Here is a 23,135-nt window from a genome sequence, read left to right as displayed (position 1 = left end):
GTGTTACAATACCACACTCATTTGATTACCCCCTAACCCCGCCCCCACAGATACTCGATCAAGCGTGATGGCCGAGTGTTGATAGCTGATGATATGGGACTAGGCAAGACACTTCAGGCCATAGCCGTCATGTCCTACTACCGCTCTGATTGGCCCCTCCTCGTAGTGTGCCCCTCGTCAGTGAGACTCACCTGGGCTGAGGTGAGTGGGTGGGCGAGGCTATCTCTGTTGAGCGTAAACTATTATCTACTAAGCAATTATTTCAGATAATTATACATGTAGTAGAATTGTGTGAGTTAGGCTAGGGTTGTTAAAATATAGCTACATGTCAGTGAGACTCGAATACTATTAATTTCAAGGCCAAAGGAGCTTAGATAGAGGGTTGTTGAAATAGCGCTAGTCTGTGTTCTGCTCTTTATGTGGAAATGAATTTTTTAAGTGAGTTGTGGTGCTGATGTTCTACTGACCATTCGTATGATGTGTATATATGTATAGCATAAGCATACAGTACATATTATGCCCACCCCGTGTGCAGGCCTTCAAACGATGGATTCCTTCACTGGTGGACGCTGATATTAATGTCATCCTAACGACAAAGGGGTGTGGCTCATTCTGCCTCGTGAATATCATTAGCTATGACTTGCTGGTCAGGATGAGCAAGGACATCACAGAGCACAGATTCTCAGCCATCATTGCGGTATCTAGTGCACCTGTTACATAACAGCAAATTGCATATTCAGCTATAATCGCAATATGTACCTTGGATATTATCGTATAGCTGAGGGCCATTTAATTGCGAATTGCCTTACTTAAAAATTAATTTATATATGCGGCCACCTCTACTAACTAAATGATTTGCTTAATTCTGGCTAGAGTTTATAATCATGATAGTGTGTTTTGTTGTGTAGGATGAGTGTCACTTTCTCAAGAACTATCGCACTGCTCGCTCCAAAGCAGCCATTCCAGTCATCAAGGTACACAGTAGGCAGTGTATAGTGTCTGGTAGTTATGCTGGGTTGCCCAGAAGCTATGATTACTTGAAAGGATTCCAAGTACGTAGATTTGATGGCTCAAAGTAAATTCATTAGCTCTATTGAATATTAATTGCCAGCTTTCTCTGAAACAGCATCCAGTCATATTATATTTAAGGCATTCTGTGAAAACACAGTGCATTGCATGCATACACAAACGCTGTACATACATACACATGTACATACATACCTAGTTACTATACACCAGTATGTTCACCCGCCCCCCCCCCCCAGAGTGCTCGGAGGGCTGTCCTGTTGTCAGGGACACCTGCCCTATCCCGACCCATCGAGCTGTACACACAGATCACTGCAGTGGACAAGAACTTCAGACTAGTGTCCCACACCCAGTTCGGATTGAGGTACTGCAATGGAGTCAAGGTGAATCAAGAGTAATGAAAACCATCGTGACCTCCATTGGAAGAATCTGCTGCTAGGGCTAATTATGGCTGACATTGTGTTTGGTGTTTTCATTGCCTTGTTTTCATAGCGATACCGTATTACTAGAATATTTTGCGAGTGAAAAACCTTTGCGAATGAGCCAAATCAGCAGAAAATTTGACCCTTTGCGATCTAACTATTGCGTTCTGGAAAGGATCATGTGTATTTACTAGTAGGTTTTGCGGATTTAATTGTTGCGAATTGATCAACCCTCACAAAGTTTGCAAATGTTTGATGCTCGCAAAACATTCTAGTAATACGGGTAAGCGTGTAATAGAAGCCACATACAGTCCCTTCTGCGTTCTACTTTTTTTATCACACGGTCGCGTAGCCTCTGGTGAGGGGTCATTGTGATATAACATGTGAATTGTGTACAGGCAGCACGCTACAACACTCGGTCTCATGCTACATCTATTACGTTATGTTGGAATCTCAGTCATGTTTCTATTCTTGGAATGCACGACTGTTTACATGAATATTGCTAGACTCGTTAAATAGACTAGTTGCATGAAGCTTGTGCAATACCATAATTAGTTTCGTGTAAACTGTGAATTTATTTGCACTTGCTTAGCTGGCTAAGTAAGCTGACTAACTACATTGCTGTGTTTTAGGTCAGTATATAAGAAAGTACACCATGCAATTGCACATTTTATTTTCAAGACGAGACCTTCTGTATAATTATATAGTTGTAATAATTATGGCAACAAAAGAAGCTTCAAATAAATTCACTTGTCTAGTGAATTTTGTCAACGAATTTGATGCTTCTAAAAAAAAGGTTGTCCTCTTATTTAATGAAAGACGGAAGACATTTTCTAGAGACGTATTTTCAAAAATTCTTTGGCCTCACTTTAATCAGTTGATGGAAATGTTGGAAATATTCATCAAAGATCTACTGAAAGAAACCGTAGAAATTGTGTTTAAAGAGCTTCTGGCTTCATCAACATCCAAAGAAACTAACAAACTAACTCCCCATCTTCAAGAAGTTGTGGCACACTCTCTACTACACCACTCCTCCAAAGATGATAAAAAGGCAGCCTTTGAAATGAGCTCGTACCTCCTACCTCACCCAGAGCTTTGGAGGGACAGTTTCGATAGCTACAAGCAGTATCTATTGGCCAAATGTGATGAGGTTGTCCCCGTGTTCGATGGAGCCAATGGCATCGATGAGACATTCAAGGAAATCTTTGAATCTACTGGTACTACACTCAGCCTTTCTAGTGCTGTGATTCCAATCAAAGCATCGTATTGTTATAAAGAATATCAAGTGACTGATCTCGTTCTCTCCTCAGTTGATGGTCTATCAACTATCTTACATCTCTATCATGGAATACACTGTGTTGTAACTAAGAAAAGCCTCAACTACTTTTCAAGCATCGATTGCAAACTATTTCAAGATCCGCAAAAAGTACACTTCCAAAAATTGCTAGGAGAAGTCCCGGGAGATTATCTAGAATACTTTTACAGATGTGTAACAAGCCATCCGGACGATCCGTATCTTTATTTCGAACAGTGTAAAAATTTGATGTACTTTTTGTGGAGCTTAACACACTCTTTATGTGATGCAGTCTCGACGTTTATGAAGGATCATTTTGATATTGAACTCTAGAAACTTGTTAGTTTTCAGTGTGTGTGTGTACTGCTGTTGTTTGACGTAAATACTGATAATATTTTCTTCCTGTTGTTTTTGTCTGTCAGAGTACTGTAACACCATTGAAATTATTATACCATCCCATAATTAATTATGCATTAGAATCAGTTTGGATGGGACTTCAGTGGTGCTTCCAACATGTCAGAACTGCAGCTCTACCTAGAAGACTCCATCATGATCAGGTATCTATGGGATCATGTGATGTCACTGGGTGTGCAAGAACATCGTACTTCCGTGTTAATCAAAGCATGTACATACGTAGCTACACAATAATAGCATCATCCTACTATAATATATGCATCATGTGATGCTATCTATAGTGTGTGCACACTGTAGTGTTATTAATTTGTAACGTATATTAACTAACTGTATGATTTCTATTTAGGAGGATGAAGTCCGAAGTTCTCGATCAACTTCCTTCTAAAACAAGGAAGATGGTAACTAGTCACGGTTAATTGAAACCATTAGATTGACAATTGATTCATATGACAGGTGTTGTTGGATCTCTCGTCACTAAAGGGAGGCAGCAAAGAATGGAAAGACTATAAAAGACAACTGAACGATGCTGGCAAACTCAAAGTAAGTTCATACACTTCATATAGTGTATACTATGAGGCTCTAAAAACAGTGTTTCTAAACAGTATTGTGTAACTGCTTAGCTTACCAAATTTGCTCTTTTTCCCTTTCACTTTTGCTAGTGTTATGGATCGATACCAATCAATGTTATTGTATGGTGTCCAAGTTGTCTATAGGAACTTAAGTTCATTAGACCTGCTGTTGTGTACTTATCCACCCACCCACCATTACCCACAGAAGCTTGAGCGACGGACCGCCCTCCTCCCTCTGTTTGATGTGACGGGCAAGATGAAGCTGCCGGCTGTGAAGGACTATATCCTGGACATGTTGGAGGGTGGTAGGAAGATCATCGTGTTCGGCCATCACGTGTCTGTACTGAATGGTCTCTGTGAGGCTTTGGACAAGAAGGTTGGGATTAGTGTGTGTACAGGCACCTGTGAGAAGGAATTGCTGACTCAGCATTTCATCCTACGTACTATACCAAACTTAAATATATCTTTAGGAGCATTACGTACTTATGTAGACACTAACACACACACATGTACACACACACTAATGGTTGATCCCTATCAATTGCTGATCCTCCACCCACCCCCCTCACACAACCCACCCACTCCACCCACACACAGGCCATCACCTACATTCGTATTGACGGCAAGACCCCAGCTGATATGAGACAGGCCCTGTGTGATCAGTTCCAGCACAGCGAGCAGTGTCAAGTGGCCGTACTCTCCATCACCACGGCTAATGCAGGTGTTATTATATAGAGCCCATAGCCCATGAAGAAAATTATGGCCCGTTCCAAATGTGCCCAAATGTGAGGATTGAGCATACCATCTAAAAAGCCTTCTGAAAATCATAAAATGTTTGAAATTGAATAACTCGAGTGGATTGTATAAGTATTCTAACAATTCACTGTCTCTCCTCACGGTCAGGACTCACCCTCACTGCTGCCTCCACTGTCATCTTTGCTGAGCTGTTCTGGAACCCAGGAGTAAGTATAGTCATGCACACATTCTTAAAAGCTTGATGTACTTAGAACACTTCGGGAAAAATACATTGTTGAGAAGTTTTCCTTTTTGCAATGCTTACATAGGTTATATTGATACAGTATCTCGTAGTAGGAGGGTCCCCTTTTTATCAGCGGTTTTGCTTTGTCATAGTTATTATGGATTTGTTCTCTATAGATACTGGTACAGGCTGAGGACAGGGCGTACAGAATAGGCCAAAAGTCGTCAGTCAATGTCCATTACCTCATTGCGAAGGACACAGTGGATGACTTTATATGGTAAAAGCCAGATTGTGCTTGAATTTTTTATTGTACAGTACATGTATAAGTGTCTTATGCTGTAAGTGTAACCAAGGGCGTATGAAGGTGTAACTATGTAATGTGAAGTAATTTTTTTGTGGCATTTTGTTTACATGTAGTTTTGAACCCCATTCACTTAATTCATTAAACACGATGTCATCACTTCACACATGCACAGGCCCTTGATTCAGAATAAACTGTCAGTGTTGAGTCAAGCTGGTCTGGCTAAAGATGACTTCTCCAGTGCAGAGAGCGCAGTACTCACAGCCAAGGTCAGCAAAGACTTCACTATAGAGGTCCCTTACTGAAACTGGTGCTTATCTTACGTGGCTATTCCATGTGTGACCGTTTAAACAGTAGAGAGCTTATAAAGAGTGTTTAGGTCTGATAAGATCTGTGATGTCTCCACTGTTATCAACACAAATGTATACACACAGATACATTATTTTATTCCCATGCATTCAGTGCAAGCCATGCACGTACTTATAATTATTATAATAGCTTACTATATTATAGGTCTGAAACTGATGATATGGTTTGTTCCGTTTAAATAATATTAACAGTGGAGACCTTATAAAGTACGAATAAAGTGTTTAGGTCTGATAATTCAAGATCTGTGATGCTTCAAATCTACTATGAACGTATACACACAGAGACCATTTCCCCAAGCAATTCAGTTGCTTAATTATTATATTCTACTGTGCATCTGTGCAAGCCATAGTTATGCCTCGGTGTGCATGCGCAAGCGAGGTATACGGTAGTGTGTTTGTGTGTGTGTCTGTGTAGACTGCTACAGCTGCTCAAGGATGAATCAAGTGCAAGTAAGAGTTTCTATAGGCTTCTAGTCATGTTTACTTAGATTTTAATTCGTGGATTTGCAAAATAATGCTTCGTTCTCGAGTTATGCCTACTTGGAATGCCATTGCAGCCTTTTCAGAAGAGCATGTAGCCAAACTTGTTTACCGAGTGTTGCTACTCTACTTAGTAGTTATAGTTCTGCACGCTATTGGTAGCTGCAAGAGTGAGAGAAGAGAGCTGCAAGGCTCTGCTGACTTGCAGCCATTAATTTTAGGCTTGAACTTTTGGCATACATCGTTTTTAACAACAATCATCGTCGATCATTACCCACCTGGATTTTGCATGAAAAAAATGTTTATCATGATAATTATAATCAATGTGTGTAGCTTAGTAGCTTTAATTATGTTATGTAGCTTTGGCACCTCCACCGAGGCATCAGCACCCACGGTGCTTTCATTTAATCAGCTTAACTTACAACTGTGTTAAATGTATCATCCTCGTGCATGTTCACTTCTCTGTAGGATGCAACACAAAAGACTCTGATGGACTGTTTCAGGGATTTGGTATCAAAATCTGAAATAGATCAGCTATCAAACTTTGACGATACATTGGAACTAGACACACCAGGTACTAGTGTGTCATAACGTTATAGTACCATACCACAGTCACTCATTTAATCACTACTTTATTTATTACTGCTTCACTGGAATTCTTTTATTAATTTCTGTCAAACTTTCATAGTTCAGTATTGCACAATATGGATTTGTTATAGTTGAATATGAATGTGCTTGCAAACAACTTAACAGCATGTGCATGAGATGATGACTATAATTATAATTCATCAAAAGAGTAAATTACAATTCACCATACAATAGTCTGCCTACTTAGTTAGTGATGCTTGGATTTATTAGATATCGATCATAGACCTCCTCCACCACTCTGTGTGCATTGTAGTCCTCGTCTCTAACTCTCCTCTTGTACCATCGAGCCAGGAGGCAGTACAGGATGAATCCAAGCAGACTCAGAGCGGCCTTGATTCCAGTACCATTGTATTATTTTGGGGGTGAATTGCACCACTTATACACTCGCCAGCATATGTAGAGGACAAAAAATTTAAACTCATACAAGCAGCAAATAATCTCCGCATGTTGTACATGATAGTGCTCGTCTCTAACTCTCCTCTTGTACCAGCAAGCCAGGAGGCAGTACAGGATGAATCCAAGCAGACTTAAAGCGTACTAAAGACAATCTAGCTCATGTTTTGGGGAACTTTATGATCAGCATAAAAATGTTCTGTTGAATTGGATTATCACTTCATTCTGACCACCACCAGACGAATATACGCTGTCATCAGCTTTGCAATCTCAGCAACCTACACACACAAACACACGTATTACGTATAATCATTATCCAAGAGCAATTATGTTGCTATTTAATACACGTTACGTAGCTAATTAGCATATTTTTAAAGCCTATTTTTACCATACACTTAAGTTATATACAGTTGTACATACAATCAGAGTTAGAGGCTAAACAAAACTGTTGCAGTGTACAATTTATAGGGTTAGAATTCAATGGATAAACCTATAGAGAGCACTGTAGGAATACAAAACTACATGTAATGTGTTCTACCATGTATACAAATTCACACACACTGTCTTAATTAGTCAAATCTACGCAGAAGGTCACTACCTTAAAAACAGTTTTAGGAAACCAAAAGCTTGGTATCATCAATAACAACCACTGACCTTGGGCTGTGATTGGTCTCTAGTGGAGCGGAGGGTCTCCAGTTCACGTTTCTGCGATATGGTGGGTGAGATGGTGGTCTGATTAGACAACATAGTTATGGTCAGCCTATAATAGCTCTACTCATTATTGTGGTACATGTATAGCACATGCATGTGTGTAACAATGTATTGTTTGTCACATTGAGTTATGAATAATGACACTTTCAATTGTGGTCCCGGTACAGATAGTAGCTCTATGGTCCCGGGCCCCCAAGGAGGTCACCCTCTATAATACAGCCAGGTTAATGGGACCTATAATTATGTTAGCAGGTCAACTCTTTATTGCAACCACTGTAGGTCTGTCTGCATGCCCAATTAGCAAGGGGGGGTTGCTAATAGACAGGTATCCCTGGCAACTATCCCTCTCACCTGTGATTCAATGAATGGTCTTAGCGTTGTCGATAGAGAGCACCTCCACTGGCTCCTCCTTGTCCAGAGTGTACTTGTTCACACCAACTATCGTGTCTGTGCATGGCAGGAAGTAATATCTAACAATTGGAACACCACAGATCAAATTTTAGAAAGCTTAGAAAGGCATTTCAGACTCTATAGTACTGTTTGAATCCAGCATTAAGCATCTTTGTTGAGTATACATATAGTATGAATCAGCCCATAAAAGCGTACATTACAATAGCTTCTGTTACCTTACTACAGTAGAACCTCGATTATCCGGACACCTTGGTTCCAGAAGCAGGCCGGATAAGTGAATATGCCGGATAATCAAATAGATAAACCACGCCTTGATCCACCCACTTTATTGATGAACAGCAGTGCCACATGTTGTCTGCGCATGCGCAAAAGAAAAGCAGGCATGTCTCCATGGTAACAGCTGCAACGCGCATGCGCATTTGAGGGACACGCCCATTTTCTGAATTATGTAATCTGATTAAAAAGAAAACTGCCAAGCCGGATAATCGAGGTTCCGGATAATCGAGGGCCGGATAATCGAGGTTCTACTGTACTACATGTATTGTAATCTTATCAAGGGTACCACCAAAATCACCGTAAGTACACAATATGACATTGTACATATGCTTAGCTTTCAAGACTATAATACTGATTTTAAGATGCACCTCCTGTACCTCATTGGTGATGTTGAATCCTGACTCGTACACCTGATCAGTGAGGGCCTCCATCAGATAAGACCCTCCCCAAGGATCACCTATCTGGAAGGAGGGAGGGCAAAGTTGTAATGCTCTATCGTGTATAAAATTCACACACACTGTCTTAGTCAAATCTACGCAGAAAGCCACTACCTTTGAGAAACACAGAATTATAATGTATTCTGTACCTCTTAGAAATGTACTTAGCTAGGATCTGTGGTGGGATAATTAAACCTACAGTTTTAGGAAACCAAAAGCTTGGTATCACCAATGCCAACCACTACTTGTACCTTGGAGTGTGCAATAGCCTGTGTTTGCCATGGTGATCACCAAACAGTTCAGCCGTCAGTGGTCTCCCTCCTCCACACCTCAGTCTCACCAGTCTGGAGTACATACACAGATACATATCGAATACTCTTTAACAGTATGGTTTAGTGTACACTAGGGCAATCCATCAACTGATCAAACCTGGATCACCTTAGATATTTGCTGCCCCTCAGCATTGCTCAGATCAACAACTTGAGACCTCAGTCAAACACTCTCCTAGGATCAGCAGAGCTAGCTGTAAAGATTATCTTTCTGCTCTCTCAGTTCACTGGAGGGTGGAGGACAAGGTGGAGAGTGGGAGGGTTTGTTTACTCGATCTAGACTACTGTATTTTACTTGTAAGCTTTACAAGTTAGCTTGTACTCTTACATGCTCTTTAATACAATATCTATCTGGAAACTGTTATAAATAGTCTGAAGAAGATATGCAGTGGATTTTGAGGTCATTAACAGCAAGATCCTTCGAAGGAAAGTGGTCTCCAAAAATCAGACTACCCTACGATGACCCGGAAGATCTGGAAGATGATATTCCCCTGGTTTTCCATAAGCCTAGTTGGCAGCTCAGAGCCAGCCTTGCCTCTGTGTTGATCACCCCTGTCCTCTACCAACTCTACCTCATTATGGTCACCATCAGATACATACTCTTCTTACAAACTTTTTCCTGTGAGTCAGTGAAGCATGCTCGCCAATAATTGCATAGACATTTCTTATCATACACTTTTAGTAGATATATATAATTTACACTGAGCATTTTACGGGGCATAGGCCACATACTTAAGGGCAGTTTTTAACAGCTATTAGTACATCGCTTAGTTCACGGAATCATGACCATGCTCAATTGTGATGTCACCGCACATAAATATATTTATGCAACTCTACACAGCTCCCCCGCGTCCTGCTTGCCCTGTAGTTGACTTGAGTTGGACTGGAGTGTTTCCTTGTGAGCTGGGATGGAGGGGGAGTGCACTGGCCGTTTTCATTCTGTCAGCTGTGCTTATCACCTGCTACTCACTCATCACTGCCTGCTTGGTGAGATGGAACCCTCGGAAACAATGGAACATTCAGTATTGTACCACATCAGGTAATTCCTGCCACAATAATTATAAACGTCACTCTTACTTTCTAGTTTTTGATACTCAAGAAAAGCCGACCCAGTTCCAAGTGAGAGTTCAGAGCACTAATCGGCCCCCCACTCTCAGTCTGTATATACTGTTACTGATATTCCGCTTACTGTTACAGTCAGGAGATGTTGAAGCAAACCCTGGACCAACGCTTAGTAAGCAGTGTCTCCTTATGTATACATAATTATTATGTAAACAGCTGTCAGTTATTATGCCTCGGTGCACATGCGCAAGCGAGGTATACGGTAGTATGTTTGTGTGTCTGTGTGTCTGTGTAGACTGCTAATGAAGTGCAAGTAAGAGTTTCTATAGGCTTCTAGTCATGTTTTCTCGGATTATAATTTGTGGATTTGCGCTTTGTTCTCGAGTTATGCTTAGTTTTGCTTACTTGGAATGCCATTGCAGCCTTTTCAGAAGAGTCCGTAGCAAAACTTGTTTAACGAGTGTTGCTACTCTACTTAGTAGTTAGCTCTGCATTAGAACGCTAGCTATTGGTAGCTGCAAGAGTGAGAAGAAAGCTACAAGGCTCTGCTGATGCAGCCAGACTTGAACTTTGGCATCGATCGTTTTTAATAAAAATCGTGGTCGATCATTACTCACTCTTCGAGTTTCCCTGTGATCCTGGATTCAATCTGCCTGCTAGCCTCGACCCCAGGCCGATTTTTCTTCAATTGAACGCAGCTTTGGAACCTCCACCGAGGCATCAGCATCCACAGTGCTTTCATTTTATAGAGTATTACAAGCATAAACCATGTATACTTACCATTGACTGGTAATTTGTGTAGGCTCAACTCTGACTATCGATGATTTGTCGTCTGTTTACGGGAAATTGATACCAGCTACCAAAAACTGGTTCAACCTGGGACTTACGCTGGGAGTGAGCTATGACACCCTCAATAATATCGGTGATAAACATCGAGACGATCAAACCTGTCTACGTGAAATACTAGCTGCTCGCTTGAAGACTGGCCCTCTCACCTATTCTGAAATATGTCAGAGTCTCAGAGCACCTATAGTTGAACGGAATGAAGTTGCTGAGGCTATAGAGGAGGCATGTACAGGTATGAATAGTGATGGGGCTAACCTCACCCACACTTATTAACATTTCTATGTAGTACTAATAATTGTGAATGGATATACAGCCTATATAGTCTCAGTACAGCAACCAATTTTTACTTTCAGTTGACGATACTTCACCTGGGCCATCTAAGAGGCAAATATTGTCCACAACGACTCCTGGACCAACCAGTGAGTTAGCTAATTGGTAGTTTGTGTGAGTAGTGATAGAGTACATAATTATAGTAACTATACATAGCAAAACAAAGTTATATGCACTGATCGAAACATAAATGCACGCATCTCAGATTCTTAATTAAGAGGCTAAAATTTGGTGCTATTGAAAGAACTGCCCTTTAAATAATTTATGCGTGCAATGTGAAACAGATTCCTGTTTACAAGTGCGTGTGTGTACATATAGCAAGAGTATATGATAGAGAGAGAGTATCGAACGTAGGCATACTGTGTATCAGATGTATGCGGAGAGTAACGTGACTTCCTGTATCTGTCACAAGCTTGGAATTTGCACACTGACCAATCCAAGCGTGGGTGACAACCCATCCAAGTGTGGGTGATGTAATCTACTTTCTTGATAGATTACATCACCCACAACTTGGATTGGTCAGTGTGCAAATTCCAAGCTTGTGACAGATACAGGAAGTCACGTTACTCTCCGCATACATCTGGTACACAGTATACCTATATACGTTCGATACTATTATAATTATACTCTTGATAATAGAGATAGAAACTGCTTTTCCATGACATGTATGTGTTTCAGCGTATGTAGTTCAGAATCGAATAGAATCAGTAACTATATTATTGATGACTCATTCAAAACTACAGTCTGCCTTTTATTTGAATGCATCGCCATATATAGGTGAGGATGATGAAAGATATGACAACCAATTATGCATTGAAGATTTGCAAGAAGTTTATTCTCTATTAATCAAGGCCGCTAAAGATTGGTTTGACATGGGCCTCGCTTTGGGGATTAGAGTTGACATCCTTAAGGGTATCAAGTATAATGAAAATAGTGATAAAGCTCACTTGCGTGAAATGCTGACCCACTGGTTGCGATATTTACCTTCTTGTACATGGAGTGACATTTGCAAGTGCCTCAGAAGTGACACTGTCCAACAAGACATTCTAGCGGATATAATTAAGGAGAAATACAAAGGTAATTATAAGCTTTAATACAGCATTAATTGTTTATGCATGCTGAAACACATACATGAACATCCAGTTTATACACATCTATTATTAATGACTTATATATATATTATAATTATAATTAGATATATAATTATACATGCAGACAAAGTGCAAGCTTAAGTGTGTCTGTCTTTTACAGTCATTGCATACCTCTATGCAGTCACTTGATCATGCATGTGATGTGTAAAATTTCCTGTTTGTTTTCAGTTGACAACATTTTGTCTGGGCCATCTAAGAGACAAAAATTATCCACAATGAATCCTGGACCAACCAGTGAGTGAATCGGCTTAGCTAATCAGTTTAGATGGTGATATATAAAGTAATTTATATCCCGTTGCTACGTTGTTGCCAAGTGCAATATGCAGCATAACGCACTGCTGAAAGTCATATTGCACTAACCGCAAAGTCATAATGCACTAACCACAAAATGCCCCTCTGGCATAATTAAATTAAATATGTATCATGAAAAATAACAGGTATCAAAGTAAGTCCAGCCATGCAGGAATGTTCAGCACTACTGGAGTTTCTTCTTTGCAACCATGCATGCAGGTTTTAAAATCGTCCCAGGCTCATTTTATGAAGATTCTGTGTTCCTAGACTTAGTCCTCCACTTCTTGATGCACGGTAAATTCTGGCTTCACCATAGCACTAGAAGCGGCTCTTTTTGCAGGGGGCTTGAGCTGTTTTGCAGCAGTTTAGAGGTGAGCTTCTTTGGCTTGGTTGTGATGCCGAGGATAGTGGAGGGGGCTGTTCGAGCAGCAGTTACACTGAGTAGTATAGTGGGGTGGGGCTGTTTCTTCGCAGCAGTAAATGGGGTGGGGCTGTTTCTTTGCAGCAGTAGCGGGGTGGGGCTGTTTTGCAGCACCAGAAGTGGGGTGGGGCTGTTTTGCAGTGGTTTCAGCTCCAACAATTTTGTGTCAAGCCATTCGTCGGTCATGCCAATCTTATACGCTGTATACTGGCGTCTAGGAGAGAGAAGAGATGGAGCTGTGTCTAGAGTTGTCTTTGTCATCTTTTTGTACAGTTTATATAATTATATTGTGTTACTAAAACAGTGTTATGTTGCTATGCCCTCGGGATATAAACTAGTTATTACACGTGCACTCGGGATGCATGGAATATATTGCACTCAGCCCTCGGGGCTTACGCCCTCGTGCTTCAGTGCAATATATTCCATACATCCCTTGTGCCCGTGTTATAACTATAACGTACATATAATTATATGCACATAATGATTATTATAGTAACTAATAGCAAAACAATAATGTACTTCTGATCAATTAAAGCATATAAAATGCACGCATCTCAGATTCTTAATTAAGAGGCTAAAATTTGGTGCTATTGAAAGAACTGCCTTTCAACTTTAATTTATGCGTGCAATGTGAAACAGATTCCTGTTTACAAGTGCGTGTGTGTTCATATAGTTACTGATTCTATTCGATTCTGAACTACGTACGCTATCCATGTCATGGAAAAACAGTTCGTATCGATGACTCATTCAAAACTACAGTCTGCCTTTTATTTGAATGCATCGCCATGTATAGGTGAGGATGATGAAAGATATGACAACCAATTATTCATTGAAGATTTGCAAGAAGTTTTTTCTCTATTAATCAAGGCCGCTAGAAATTGGTTTAACATAGGCCTCGCTTTGGGGATTAAAGTTGCCATCCTTGAGGGTATCGAGTCTAATGAAGATAGTGATAAAGCTCGCTTGCGTGAAGTGCTGACCCACTGGTTGCAATCTTCACCTTCTCGTACATGGAGTGACATTTGCAAGTGCCTCAGAAGTAACATTGTCCAACAAGACAATATAGCTGATGCAATTGAGCTGAAATACAAAGGTAATATAGCACCTACATTCATTTTAAAAGCTTTATACAGCATTAATTGCTTATGCTGAAACACATACATGTACATGGACATCCAGTTTGTACACATCTATTATTAATGGCTCATTCTCAAATCTATAATTATACTGACAAAGTATAAGTGTAAGGTGTGTCTGTCTTTTATTAAAGTCATTGCATATTTACCTTTATTGCTTTTTAATAAGTGCTGACATCAGCGTTTTACATTCAAATTGCACAGGAAGCGACTCATCACCAAGTGTGCAGATATTTTTCCATATCGCACACCTGAAAGTATTATTGCACACTTGTTATTGCACACTAGGAAGTGATTATTATTTGGAATAAAACGTTTTCAGCAGTGAGAAAACATAGTTTACACACTTATAATCATGCATTGCAATGTTTATCAGTCTCTTTTCTTGTTTTCTGATGCTCTGTATCACTTCTGTGCTCTTTTTGCAGTGAAGCTGAGGGTCAGGAGGTTGTCAGTGTTCATATTTAATGCATCAAATAGGCATCAGTGTTGGGAGTGGGTGCTTTGAGCGGAGTATTGCACATGTAGAAGTGTACTGCACCACCATATAAGCCTGTTCAGGCTTGTATAAAGTCGTTTTGGCTTCAAAAACGGTTGTCACACTTTTCTTCAGTTATAGCAGTGCATGTTTCCTCTTCTGATACACTGGAGCATGATAGAAAGCAAGCACATGCTGTTTATCCTTCAGAACTATCCATTTTCAAAACGGGTTGCTGGTTGTCAACGTTTTTCTTGTCTTTTTTTCTTGTCTGTTCTCTACAAAATCTTTAAGTAGCCTTCTGCAAGCTCTCTTGGTGTTCTAGAGTCTTATTTCTTTGTCTTTCTAGCTGTTTTCTTTCTCTTAAACTCGTCTTCAACTGGGATAACTCAATTTTGTTGCTACGCATTCTTCTGGTTGATAAAGCAACCGCATGTTGCGCATGCGCAGATTCAACCTGCATTTTGGTTGCCAAGCAATAAATGCATTATCCCATGGATAATATCATAATATATCAGCTAGGGTGTCATACAGGGGGAAAGGGGGGATATCCCCCCTAGCTCCAATTCCCCCCCCCTTTCAATTATGACTGAGTGTCCATAGCTGCATGGATATTGAAATAACAGTTGACCTTTTTTTAGCAACATTTTATGGTTACTTTTCTCATTTCCCCCTCTACTTCAAAATCCTGTATGACACCCTGTATATGTCACTCAATCTTTGATGTCTAAAATGTTCTGTTTCCAGGATTTAAACAGCATTTTGAAGAGGCAATGAAGGATGGATTTGTCACTTTGAAAACTGTTAATGTTATTCTAATGGGACCTGCTGGTAGTGGAAAGACGAGTGTTAAAGATCTTGTATTGAATAACGAAGTAAAGGAAAAACAAAATAGCACAGGTCCTTTAGATAGAACCATCCAGGTCCGATCAGTAGCAAGTCATCATTTTATGTGCAAAGGCAAAGAATGGAACGAAATGACAACCCAAGATCTGAAGAGTTTACTTTCTCGAGCTATTTCTCAGTATAGTTTAAAGGGTGTTGATAAAAAGAGCAGTACAAGTGCTGCTGAAAATATTCATGATCACTCAAAAGCAGCGGTAAAGGGTGTTAATAAAAAGAGTAGTACAAGCGCTGCTGAGAATATTCATGATCACTCACAAGCAGCGGTAAAGGCTGTAGTTGATGATCTTGAGGAAATAAGTTCAATAGCAGTCTCAACAAGCGTACGACATAAAAGCGGCAAAGAATTATTTGGTACCATGACGATACGTGTTACTGATAGTGGAGGCCAACCACAGTTTCACGATATTGCACCTCTTTTCACACGAGGAACTTCAGCTGGTGTATACGTAATGAAGCTCACAGACAAGTTTAACGATTATCCCTCTGATGAGTGCTATATAGGAGGACAACAAGTCGGCACTCCTTCCCTCTCACACTTGTCACACAAGGAAACTATTCTAAGTCTCATTCAATCTCTAATTTCGGTGAACACACATGAAAAGAAGCCACGATGTATCTTTGTGGGCACATTCAAAGACGCATTCAAGAATGATCCTCCTTCAGTTCTGTCAGCAACCCTTGAGAAAAAAAATGAAGAACTCAGTGCCTTGATTCCTGAACGCTTTCGACTATACAGCGACACACAAATGACCCAACAAATACTTGCTTTGAATGCAATATCTCGAGATGAAGACACGCAAACTATTGCACATGCTATTCGAAATGCCGTAGAAGAGTCTCCGTTTTTTGAAGATGAAGTTCCACTCCGGTGGTTTGCTCTGGAGCTTTCCTTGCAAGAGTTCTGCACTAAAGTTGGGAGACATATTCTCACTAAAAGCGAGTGTATATCTGTGGCTAAAGAACTACAGTCAGATACAGATGACATAGAATCTGCTCTTGAATATTTCGACAAAATCTGCATCATCCATTACTATCCGCAGAAACTGCCTGGAGTTGTCTTTGTTGATCCTCAGGTACCCCTAGAGATAATCAATGACCTTGTTCGATATGCGATGTCTTTGAGAGGAGGTGGTGAATGTACTTTAGCAACTGCAACTCTAATGGATCCTAAGTGGAAGTTGTTCAGAGATGGTGGCATCCTAACACTTGATATGCTGGAGTCTGAAGATTTTAAGAAGCACTTCCTTGTTGGCATCTTTGTTCCCAAGGATATGATAGAACTCATGAAAGAACTTTTGGTGATAACTCCTCTCACAAATCCTCTGTTAGGCGAATCTGCTAACACGTCTCAATTCTTTATGCCTACCCTCCTTAAATCTATACCACGAGCTGAGCTGAAAAACTGTTGCATCAATGAGCCCTGGGTCGATCCACTTCTTGTTCGCTTCACCAATGGCTGCATTCGAGCTGGGGTCTTCTGCTGTCTGGTGGTGTTCTTAATGGAAAGACGTGGGTGGGAAAGGTACAGTAAGTTGGGAGAAAAAGTGCCTCAAGCAAGAAACTGTATCAAGCTTAAATATCGAAAGAATCATTGTTTCGTTACTCTTGTCGATTCAAACACACACATAGAAGTGTATGTGAAAGCTCGAAAAATAATTTGTGAAAATCTCTGTCCAAAAATCAAAGAAGACATTTTGGAAGGAATTAGAGCTTCTCAAGAAGGCCTCCATTATTCGATTGATGCCCCAGAAATCTGCTGTTTCTGTCCTTGTAAATATGGTGCCATAAAATGTCATCATGCTGAGATTGATGTTGACTGTTATACCGGGAATTGTTCCGAAAAGCCTGATGAATACGATGGGAAGTTAGAAAATACACATTTGATTTGGTTCGGAAGATTTCAGGATGGCGACACAACAAGAGAGATAGTAAAAGGTTAGTATAATACTACCGATTTTAGAATGTGGAACTATAATATTATGAGCTATTATAGTACCGATTGCTTTGGGCTACAAACTACTTAACATTGTATTGTAATTTACGTACAAGGAGATTAGTAAAACCAGTAGGTTTTACATAGGATTGGCAGTGGGTTTGCCCGTGTTTAGCAATATTTCAATTATTTTGACTCATGTTCAAACTGTTCTATCTCTGCAGGGAAAGGCCACATCAAGAAACTGGCTGAACAGATAGTTTATTTAGCCTTTTCTCTCTTTGTATCTCTCATTTCATAATCCATAAACATTTTAATGAATGAATATTTTCATTTTAAAAATTGCACTATTTCGACGTTTCACCGCTCTTTGTCTGACTGACTAAGTAAGTAAGTAAGTAAGTAAGTGAGTAAGTAAGTAAGTTTCTTGCCCAGCATTTACTCCAAGTACAGCCATCTCCAGGACATTCTGCACAGGGTTTCCAAACGACTACAACCTGGATTACAAAGCGCTTCTTCAGATTTGCGATTGCTTCCACGAGGCAGAAGACCTCTCAGTCTCTATTTCTCTTACCTAGACAATTCCGCCATCTTTAATGACTCAGCAATAATTGTGTTGTGGCCAATAATAATAGATAGGCGTGGCTAATAAACCGTGCGCCTAAAATCAGTGCAGCAGTGCTTTTCCAGAGCCTGAGGTGTTCCTTTTCTTCACACTGTTCAGCTCTAGCTCCCTTTCTCTGACAGGCATGCTATATGCACTGGCTAGATATCATGCTCTTAAAATGGCTGTCATTTAATACTGATTCGCAAATTCAAAATAATTATCAAGCAATAAATTATTACTCATTATAATTTATACTATAATTATTAGTCCAGAGATATTCGAGAAGATATCTGATTAGTCCTGTCTTCTCTTCTTGTACTGCCTCTTGACGTTCCACTTATGTATGTCATGATACGTAAACTGTACTGAAAAAGAAAGGGAATCCGACTAGAAAAACATTTGCAATGTGAAAAATTGCTAGGATTGGCCAGGGGAACCACAAAAAAGCGTGGGAACAAGAAATCAGACGAGAGCATAACTCCAATCCGTTACAACGTCATGAACGTGTACAATACATAGTATATTAAATAATAGACTGTGTTCCAGATCCACCTATCAGCTTCCATCCACCACATCATTCCATGCAGTCACCAGTACGGTCCGTGCATGTTACTACGCATGGATGGACTGTGTGTACCTTTGCTCTACACTACATGTATTAGGAACATCAATTCATCACAAATCATCATGATTATGTGCCCCACATTCTAATGTATAATAAATATATATAGGGATTGGTCATCACTCCACCAGTAAAAATTGCGTGGCATATTGGCTGGGAAAACATGGGAAAACTACCAGTATACATGTGATTGACGTTGTAACGGATTGGAGTTATGCTCTCGTCTGATTTCTTGTTCCCACGCTTTTTTGTGGTTCCCCTGGCCAATCCTAGCAATTTTTCACATTGCAAATGTTTTTCTAGTCGGATACACATAATAATTAGATCCTATTTTAGTGCAGGGAACTATAGCTATATAGCCGGTACCTTTGATTACTCTGGGCTACAAAGTACAACATCAACATTGTAGGATACACTGGATGTAGCGCTGCATGGGATTGGGTTCTTCCTTTCACTTTGTTTGAGAGTAGGAGCCGCTCGTTTGCTGGGCTTGTTTGCTGCAAATTCTAGCTTAGGTTTCTTCCATTTCCTTTCGCTTTGTTCGAGAGTAGTATACGAGCCGCTAGTTTTCTGGGGCAGTGTGGGCTTGTTTGCTGCAAAGCTGGGGGAGGAGCTGGATGTTACCGTTTTGTGGGTGGAGCTAGGACTATAATGAGGTGGAACAGGGCCAGACTTGAATGGTTTTTATAGATGGAGCCACAGATTTAGTTAGACACAGCTTTAATAGAGACAGTCACACAAATTTAGTAGAGACACAGAATTAGTGGAGCCACAGAAGACATTTCAAAAAAAATTATTCAGTTTCTAGGTTGGCTGTTGCTAAGTGCATTTCTGGTTTTGGGATCTATATCAGTTAGAACGTGTGCACTTGGTTTCATGGTTATAGTGTCCCTCATCCCTCGGGTTTGTACCAATATAGGCTATATACAGCATTCTGCCAGACCTGCGTCACAAATATTCACTATTGTAACCACTTCAAATACAAAGTGTTAGCAATACAAATGATAAAATCTCAAACCACCTAAGGAAAGGCCATAAATATCATCAGTGATCATCAATATACAATGTTCTTCATTGAAAATTTACTAATTTCACAGCTTACAGTTTATATAACAGCTATAGCATGTGGTTGTGACGTTGATTGGACAGAACGCCTACTATATGTACGGTTTTAAGTGGAGTTTTATTACTCTTGATATCGTATATAGCGGGTTATTTTCGAATGGTGGAACTTTTTATTTTTTTCGTATTGTAGAGCATCATCAAAATAATGTTATTATCTTTGTCTCCTTCACAAAGAAAGTGAGAAGGGAGTTGGTCTGTCCTTGTAAGCGCTCAAGCAGGAGTGTTTCTGAACTATTCTACCACAATAGGTTCAACATCACTATCCTGAGCTGTATGAATATAGAATACGAAATATTAATTGGGCAGTTCATACGAAAATTTGCACCAACGAAAATTACCTGCTATATACCTTATAGTTAGCATTTAGACTATATATAATACTCGTAACGTTTACATGCAAATATTTTTTAAGAGTCTAAACCATCAACCATCATTGGTGCTAAGAGGGATAAAAAAAACGAGTCAGGAGGACTAACGCTTGGTAAGCGGATGTCTCCTATGATATGCATACAAGTTGCTTATCATGCAGCTATTTCATATAGTATGCATAATTATAGGCCATGTGTATGCCATTTTTTAGGCTCCATTCTGACTATCGATGATTTGCGGTCTGTTAATAATAAACTGATAAAAGCCGCTGGAAAGTGGAAGGCCCTGGGAATTGCTCTGGGATTAGATCATAGCACCCTCAATGATATAGAAGATGACTATCACAAGAACAAGGATTGTCTATGTGAAATGCTAGCTGCTCGCTTGAACAAGACTGACCCTCTCATCACCTATTCTGACATATGTCAGAGTCTCAGAGAACCAATAGTTAGACAAGATGCCATCGCTAAGGCTATAGAGGAGGAATTTACAGGTGTGAATATAGTTATGAGGCTAACCTCGACCACATTATATTCTATATGAGTAGACATCAGCAGCTTAGAGATAGATGATTGACCACAGCCTATTATTATAGTCAGGAACGTAAAACTATAGATATAATATTCTATGAAGCATCTAATTGCCGTCCTATATAATTATAATAACTATAATTTACTTTCATGCAGATGACGATACTTTGCCTGGGCCATCTAAGACGCAAAAATTGTCTCCTGGACCAACCATGCAGTGATTGAATCACCTTAGTTAATTGGCTTAGTTTGTGTTGATGGTGATAGAATAAAAACATATCTCAAGGATTACTGTACATTTTCAAGTATATAATGTATAAGAAAGTTTGGGGATAGCCCTATTTAGAGAGGTACGTATATATGTATTTCTCACTTTTACGTATAGTTTGGAGGGCCCAATATTGAATGTTCCACTGTGTTACTGTATTATTACTTTCGTTTCATGATTATAAACCCAATATATAATTGTTCCACCATCCAACCAGCAGATGAAGCATAGGAATTTATCGATCATAGTATTTACGATACAAGATCCCTCCCTGCTGATGACAAATATCCTCTCCAGCTAGTGTACTAAACACTTTGTTAACCTATAGAATGTGCGGATCCTAAAGAGAGAATTACAATGAATAAATGTTGTACCGTTCCCTGCATGCATGGGTGACATGTGATCTACCTGCTATCAGTGTAGTGTAGTCATTGGCTCTCCTCAACTGTACTGAAGCAGAACCCTGTGTATTGTGTGGGTGGGTGGGTGTGTGTGGGGGTGTGTGGAGGAGGGGTGGGTATATGCTTATTTTCTTACATTTTGTAATATCCATAAATGTTATTCTTACAGCTAAATCAAGCAAATGTATAATGTATAATGTAAGCAAATGCATAATGTATTCGCCATAATTATGGGTTCAAAATTATAAGTTACTAATTGACTAAGTGAAAGCTTACATGTATAATTATATTGAACGGGATTTCTGCTTCACTTAGAGACAGCGACTCATCACCTGTCTAATGGTTCAGGGCCTCTGAGTGTACATGGTGGCGTAGGGTCCTCTGGTGAACGGGTACTTCCCGGTAACTCCTTAATTCTCATGACCCGCCGTGTCCTCTGCAGTGTACAGTGGCTTCAGGTCAAATCCCTATGCATGATGGAGGGAGGGAGCACATGTGCAGTCAGTTAGTACTTGTTAGAGCTGGGAATTGTATAATATTAGACACTGATGATTTCTACACTTCCTAGTGCACAGTTAACAGCCCCTCCATAGCTCAGGAAGCATAATGGAGGTGTACTAGATCTATATGATTATGTGATTTAGCCCAACAAGGGATAGCGTTGTAGTATCCTGAGAGTGGTAAGGGTACCCATAGACCCTCCCCCTCACACCTCGGGGGTTCTCCAAGTGAGCCTCTCCTCTGGGTCAGCCCCCTTTAGCATCTTTCTGAGCCGCCCACTCCTCGTCCAGTGGAACCTTTGGCTTGGCTCTCTCATCACCTCCACAGTGTCATCTCCGCTGGGGGTATAGATAGATACAGTGCACTAACTGGTGTGTTTCTATTTAGGAACATCTACCAACAGCCATAAATTTAGTACTGTTAATCCACTTTTATGATATTCTGAAAGCCATGCATCAGTCACTGTACGCGTATTAACTATGTTCGTTCTATATATCACTAATTAATTTAATACCTCGTTCTGGTGGTGTGCAATAGCCTGTAAATTGCCATGGTGATCCCCACACAGTCCGGCCGTCAGTGGTCTCCCTCCTCCACACCTCAGTCTCACCAGTCTGGAGTACACACATGCACAGATGCATATCGAATACTCTTAACAGTATGGTTTAGTGTACACTAGGGCAACCGATCAACCAACTGATCAAACCATTTTTTTATTGTAATGTGTGCATAGCATGTTCGCATATACCCTATTTCCTACTACCATGTACTAATAATTATTCGTGTTTTTTCTCTTTGTAGTATATGACCAAACTGACAATTCAACTGCCGAGTTTCAGCAATGCATAATAGTGATGTTATTCCGTTCCATCCGTCCACGATTCCAGAAGAGTCAGTGGGTGACTGTCATCTGTATCTGTGGAATTGTGCACACAAAAACTAACTTCTCTCACCCCCTTTCAAATGTTCTGTTTATTGTTATAACCCTTTATCTGCTAGTGAAATTGATGCGATTATAATTATCTCCTCCGAGTCAGTCAAGAGGGGAGTATTCGAGGCTAAGAGGGGAGTGGAGTATCTGGAGAAAAGTGGGAGTGGCT

At 40.1% G+C, this 23,135-nt stretch overlaps 3 protein-coding genes, 1 long non-coding RNA gene and 1 pseudogene across 14 annotated transcripts in view; 3 read left to right on the top strand and 2 right to left on the bottom strand.

Annotated features, from left to right (window-relative positions):
- LOC135347320 (SWI/SNF-related matrix-associated actin-dependent regulator of chromatin subfamily A-like protein 1) overlaps positions 1-6,577 on the top strand; it is a 32,382-nt gene extending 25,805 nt beyond the window's left edge. For all 3 annotated transcript variants that reach the window (XM_064545270.1, XM_064545269.1, XM_064545268.1), the window contains exons 4-16: positions 51-201; positions 536-697; positions 909-974; positions 1,266-1,409; positions 3,220-3,299; positions 3,503-3,554; positions 3,610-3,696; positions 3,931-4,101; positions 4,323-4,446; positions 4,629-4,687; positions 4,881-4,981; positions 5,181-5,274; positions 6,322-6,577. In XM_064545270.1, coding sequence (XP_064401340.1) covers positions 51-201; positions 536-697; positions 909-974; positions 1,266-1,409; positions 3,220-3,299; positions 3,503-3,554; positions 3,610-3,696; positions 3,931-4,101; positions 4,323-4,446; positions 4,629-4,687; positions 4,881-4,981; positions 5,181-5,274; positions 6,322-6,444 — 1,414 coding nt within the window. In that variant the 3' untranslated portion in view covers positions 6,445-6,577. The remainder of the gene's footprint in view (positions 1-50; positions 202-535; positions 698-908; positions 975-1,265; positions 1,410-3,219; positions 3,300-3,502; positions 3,555-3,609; positions 3,697-3,930; positions 4,102-4,322; positions 4,447-4,628; positions 4,688-4,880; positions 4,982-5,180; positions 5,275-6,321) is intronic.
- LOC135347332 (methylmalonyl-CoA mutase, mitochondrial-like) overlaps positions 1-23,135 on the bottom strand; it is a 73,606-nt pseudogene that overhangs the window by 20,004 nt on the left and 30,467 nt on the right.
- On the top strand, positions 1,421-3,208 carry LOC135347325 (uncharacterized). The gene has a single exon (XM_064545276.1). The coding sequence runs from the start codon at positions 2,104-2,106 to the stop codon at positions 3,073-3,075; it is 972 nt and encodes a 323-aa protein (XP_064401346.1). The 5' UTR covers positions 1,421-2,103; the 3' UTR covers positions 3,076-3,208.
- Positions 6,505-9,315, bottom strand: LOC135347333 (uncharacterized). The gene is made up of 6 exons (XR_010398337.1): positions 9,168-9,315; positions 8,981-9,073; positions 8,670-8,753; positions 7,957-8,052; positions 7,549-7,599; positions 6,505-7,172 (listed from the first exon to the last, which is right to left on the bottom strand). It is a non-coding gene; the product is annotated as an uncharacterized LOC135347333 (long non-coding RNA).
- On the top strand, positions 9,308-23,077 carry LOC135347306 (uncharacterized). Of its 9 annotated transcripts, none has more exons than XM_064545236.1 (12): positions 9,308-9,679; positions 9,900-10,097; positions 10,158-10,292; positions 10,923-11,198; positions 11,320-11,385; positions 12,074-12,373; positions 12,616-12,681; positions 13,953-14,252; positions 15,521-17,614; positions 20,379-20,447; positions 20,547-20,828; positions 21,022-21,302. In XM_064545236.1, exons 1-12 carry the CDS (start codon positions 9,442-9,444, stop codon positions 21,084-21,086), a joined length of 4,089 nt encoding a protein of 1,362 aa, XP_064401306.1. In that variant the 5' UTR covers positions 9,308-9,441; the 3' UTR covers positions 21,087-21,302. The 9 variants fall into 9 exon arrangements, with proteins under 9 accessions (XP_064401306.1, XP_064401305.1, XP_064401303.1 ...); XM_064545235.1 differs by having other exon boundaries at positions 10,143-10,292; XM_064545233.1 differs by having other exon boundaries at positions 9,900-10,292.

The sequence above is a fragment of the Halichondria panicea genome, chromosome 14, assembly GCF_963675165.1.
Source record: "Halichondria panicea chromosome 14, odHalPani1.1, whole genome shotgun sequence".
Classification (NCBI taxonomy): Eukaryota; Metazoa; Porifera; class Demospongiae; order Suberitida; family Halichondriidae; genus Halichondria; species Halichondria panicea.
The sequence above is the reverse complement of the archived record's forward strand: the minus strand, read 5'-3'. Positions and strand labels throughout refer to the sequence as shown.

Bases quoted from the DNA above. Each gene is read 5' to 3' on its own strand.
- LOC135347325 (XM_064545276.1), top strand. From the start codon at position 2,104: ATGCAATTGCACATTTTATTTTCAAGACGAGACCTTCTGTATAATTAT.
- LOC135347306 (XM_064545233.1), top strand. From the start codon at position 9,442: ATGCAGTGGATTTTGAGGTCATTAACAGCAAGATCCTTCGAAGGAAAG. The intron at 12,682-13,952 runs GTGAGTGAATCG...CGCCATGTATAG, and splicing joins AATGAATCCTGGACCAACCA to GTGAGGATGATGAAAGATAT. The intron at 20,829-21,021 runs GTGTGAATATAG...ACTTTCATGCAG, and splicing joins TATAGAGGAGGAATTTACAG to ATGACGATACTTTGCCTGGG.